Source organism: Camelina sativa, chromosome 7, assembly GCF_000633955.1.
Source record: "Camelina sativa cultivar DH55 chromosome 7, Cs, whole genome shotgun sequence".
NCBI classification, from domain to species: domain Eukaryota; kingdom Viridiplantae; phylum Streptophyta; class Magnoliopsida; order Brassicales; family Brassicaceae; genus Camelina; species Camelina sativa.
The window spans coordinates 12,218,726-12,222,956 of NC_025691.1; the positions used below are offsets into that span (position 1 = coordinate 12,218,726).

The following is a 4,231-nucleotide window of genomic DNA, read 5'->3' on the forward strand; positions in this document are numbered from 1 at the left end:
TTTTTTTTTTTTTTTTTTGTAATAGACTGGAAACTAGAAAGACATCTTTGTTTACCTTTTCTTACTAACGCCATCTGTCTTGTCTTCTATTTCCTTATATTATTATTCAATTACTTACTATACTTTAGAGAAAAGTGTATAAAGCGTAAACCAAACCAAAACCCCTAAAATAAAAATCCAACCAAGGCGATAAAACCCATAAGAACTCCAGATCTCAAAAGTTCTCTCATCTTCCATCAAAAGCTCTTCCACAAAAATCTCACACTCCTCTTCTCATTCAATTTCTTCAGATTCTCAAGGTAAACCTATTTCTCTTTCAATTTTCCCAATATTTTTATGGGTTATATTCAAAATCAGGTTTTGAATCAAACCCTATAATCTATTTTCTCTGATTTCGTGTAACTAAGTTATGTTTCTCCTTTTGATATTTTAAAGGTTGGATTCTTTTTGATATTTTTGGTTTGATTATTATGTAAGTAGAGAAGGAACACCAAATCAGCTTAGGTCAAATATTTTTTGTTAAATTGTTCTCTGTTTTTGAATTTTGGTAGAGAGAATGGATCAACAAGGACAATCATCAGCTATGAACTACGGTTCTAACCCATACCAAACCAACCCCATGACCACCGCTGCACCAGCTGGTTCTGACCATCCTGCATACCACCAGATCCACCAGCAACAACAGCAGCAGCTCACTCAACAGCTCCAGTCTTTCTGGGAGACTCAATTCAAAGAGATTGAGAAGACCACTGATTTCAAGAACCATAGCCTTCCCCTGGCCAGGATCAAGAAGATCATGAAAGCTGATGAAGACGTGAGGATGATCTCTGCTGAGGCGCCTGTTGTGTTCGCCAGGGCCTGCGAGATGTTTATCTTGGAGCTTACCCTGAGGTCGTGGAACCACACTGAGGAGAACAAGAGGAGGACGCTGCAGAAGAATGATATCGCTGCTGCTGTGACTAGGACTGATATCTTTGATTTCCTTGTGGATATTGTTCCTAGGGAGGATCTTCGTGATGAAGTCTTGGGTGGTGTTGGTGCTGAAGCTGCCACTGCATCGGGTTACCCGTATGGATACTTGCCTCCTGGAACTGCTCCTATTGGGAACCCTGGAATGGTTATGGGTAACCCTGGTGCATATCCGCCTAACGCGTATATGGGTCAACCAATGTGGCAACAGCAAGCACCTGAGCAGCAGGATCCTGACAATTGACTTTGCCTAATGAAACTGTGAGTCTTTGTTTTAGATTTGTGCTTATATCGTTTCAAGTTTGCATGGAAACAAAACTTGATATCATTTCTTGTTGTTTGTTTTTCTGCAGAGCCAGCCTTCTAATTCGAACCTCTCTATCTGGTGGATCTACCCAAGAAGAAGAATGTTAATAGATAATTATCAGACACAAAACTTTGGTGTAGTGGAATAATTTATGTTTTATGATCCATGGATATATTTCTCTTGTTATACAATTTGGTTTATCTGTTTTCAGTCAATTTAAGGATTACACAAGTAGATGGTATAACAAGAAAGAAACTATGAAATTGAAAACTGAACTTACAAAAAGTTGAATTACTTAGAAGTTCACAGCTGCAGAGATATTGTAACCATACGAGTCCATACTTGCACATAAGGTTGTCAAAGTGAGTCATTAGCAAATGAGTTGCTTCAGCTTAGCTTGAGTTTTACTACTCTGTTCTCTACGCTACCCAATACACCATAACCAAAACCAAAAAAGAGACGGATTCCTGTAACTACTACGATTACACAGTTTGCTTTTGCAACTTTTTCATTACAATTCCTTCAAGAATCCCATCTGTTCCAAAGTTGCCAGAGAACTCCTGCGGATGGACAGGACCAGGGAGGCGGAACGAGACAGAAAAGTGACCGGGCAGGCAGAGATTCTGTGTTTGCATTTCAAACACCTGAGAAAACCGTTGAACTTGCTTCTGCCCTGTTGTAGTGACTCCTCTGATTAGTACCTTGCCATTGTCTTCTACTGCACAGCTAAAATCTCCTGCAATATTCCCACACACATCATCAGGTCAAGAAATTGGTTTAGTGGGATGAGAGTTTCTACATAAATAACTAAGGAAAAGAAGTCAGTAGAAGAAAGTCACTCACTTTCATCTCTTTTCACACCAGGAAGAGATACACGGAAGAGATAAGCGTCATCGCATTCACCAATATCCATCAGTCCCACCATTAGTCCACCCTGAGCTTCAGATATTGCCTCAGGTTTCGCAGGAACATCACTTTCTTCACCACTGGTGCAGGTACCCGCCTTATCATTGCCATCACATGTAGTAGGCACTTCCAGAACATGTTCAACCTCTTTCAATGGTTCCAAGCTCTCATCCATCTTATCCTCAACCTCATTAGCTTCACCAACGCTGTTAGTTTCAGTTACATCAACAGTAATGCTCAAAGCAAAGCTGTCCAATCCGGTAAGCCGCTTAAACCGTTCAACACACTCTTCTCTCATACAAGAAGTATCTGGATCATTGATGAAGGCAATGCTCGGGATAAACTTAAACCTATTCCGAACACGGGTTTCAGGGTGGAGTTCTTCCGGATAGAGATCCACGAAAAGAGGGTAATCCCCGTTGGAATCATTGCGTTTTTCATTGAAATAATCACGTATCTTTCTCGGCATTATCACTAGAGACTGATCAACATTTCTGAGAATGTGATAATACACACGTTCTACCTCAGCCCTCTTCATAAGTGAGCCACTCAACTCATCTGCTGCTACGAGAATCTTAGACGCTTGAATCTGAAAAGCTGATTGCTGCTTTGGATGCTTACGTTTTCTTAAATCTGGTCCGAAGTAAGTTCCGATGATGAAATGTAAGAGAAACAACTTGTCATCTTCAATGTCAAGTGAAATCAACACTCTTTCTTCTTGTTTTCCAGCTGCTAACTCACACATTGTATCACTCATATCCTAAAAAACAACATAGAAATCAAAAGGTTGATTCTTTATGAGTGTTCTATCAAAAAGATCGAAGCTTTAATAGTGAAATTGAAACTTTTGGACATGCAACCAAATTCGTATCAAAATGAGGGAAGAATCATGGAGAAAAAACGAAACTTTTTAACGAGATTATAGAAATTGAAGCAATCGAAACACAAACTGTAAGTAAATAAGCTAAAATTGAGATCAAAATGTTACTAACCAGAAGTGTAATTTAGGGTTCTACTAAGTGAATTTGTTTGTTTTTTTTTCATCAGAGGAAGGAACATAGAAAGCGACTGAAGTAAAAGGGACTCTTCAAGATCAAGACATAGGAAGAAAAAGGGTAAATTGGGAATTTACATTCTCAATGATGATTGGGCCACGTGGCGGTTATTCTCTACCAAAATATACACAAGCGTTTGATTACTCACCTTTTTTGGGTTCTTCTTCTTCTTAAAGAGAGAAAATAAAATAAAATAAAAAAAACCCAACAAAGCTTCTCCGGCAACTTTTGAAACCACTCTCCGATGAGGTAAAGTTGTTGAATTTTCTTTGAAAAAATTGGTCAATTTAGTTTCTGCTCTTGCTCGTGTATAACCCAAATTTTTGTATTTTGGTTCGTTCTATGTGAAAGATTTAAAATTTCTCTATGGGTTTTGTTCCATTTTAACTGATTAGGTTATTTTTGGCTCAAAGCCTTAAGCTTTGATGAAATACTTGTGTGCCCGACAGCCAATACTATCGAAATTGGAATTTTGACCAAACTTGTTTAGACTTAAGATTCAAAACTTGAAATTTAGTCTAGAAAGGTATGATTTTTTACAGAATCTTCATGCTTGATCTTCGTTCTTAGCTAAGCCCCTGTTATACATTAGGTTGCCTCTTCGTTTGTGGTCATAAAAGTATAAAAAGGTTTCATTTTTATGGATACTAGTAAGCATTAGGGATAGTGGTTATAGATCACAAAGACTTTACTTGCCTATTGAATCTAACCATTGCCATTGTTTGGTAAGCATTAAGCATTACGGATTCTGTTTACCTCTTGTTTGTTTGGTTCAATAGCCTCATAATATCTCAAGATTTAGGCTTTTTAGTCAATAACAGCCACTACTGTTTTAATCATTAGCATTGTTTTCAAACGTTATTGACCTGTATAGTTGCTCTTTTACCTCTTGTTTGGTTCAATAGCCTCATAATACCTCAAGTATTTAGCCGTTTTAGTCAATAGCAGCAACTACTGTTTAATTTTTTTTTTTTTTTTTTTTTTTTTTTTTTTT

General features: G+C 37.8%; 2 protein-coding genes across 2 annotated transcripts; one reads left to right on the forward strand and one right to left on the reverse strand.

Annotated features, from left to right (window-relative positions):
- Positions 135–1,482, forward strand: LOC104701002 (nuclear transcription factor Y subunit C-3). Its single transcript, XM_010416624.2, has 3 exons — positions 135–299; positions 552–1,230; positions 1,323–1,482. The coding sequence occupies exon 2, from the start codon at positions 557–559 to the stop codon at positions 1,211–1,213; it is 657 nt and encodes a 218-aa protein (XP_010414926.1). The 5' UTR covers positions 135–299; positions 552–556; the 3' UTR covers positions 1,214–1,230; positions 1,323–1,482.
- Positions 1,535–3,265, reverse strand: LOC104701004 (increased DNA methylation 2-like). The gene is made up of 3 exons (XM_010416625.2): positions 3,175–3,265; positions 2,120–2,942; positions 1,535–2,012 (listed from the first exon to the last, which is right to left on the reverse strand). Exons 2-3 carry the CDS (start codon positions 2,937–2,939, stop codon positions 1,759–1,761), a joined length of 1,074 nt encoding a protein of 357 aa, XP_010414927.1. The 5' UTR covers positions 2,940–2,942; positions 3,175–3,265; the 3' UTR covers positions 1,535–1,758.

What these genes read in the sequence shown, in the direction of transcription:
- LOC104701002 (XM_010416624.2), top strand. Translation starts at nt 557, where the DNA reads ATGGATCAACAAGGACAATCATCAGCTATGAACTACGGTTCTAACCCA.
- LOC104701004 (XM_010416625.2), bottom strand. Translation starts at nt 2,939, where the DNA reads ATGAGTGATACAATGTGTGAGTTAGCAGCTGGAAAACAAGAAGAAAGA. An exon ending in TGGTGTGAAAAGAGATGAAA is followed by an intron (nt 2,013 to 2,119) that starts GTGAGTGACTTT and finishes GGAATATTGCAG; the next exon opens with GAGATTTTAGCTGTGCAGTA.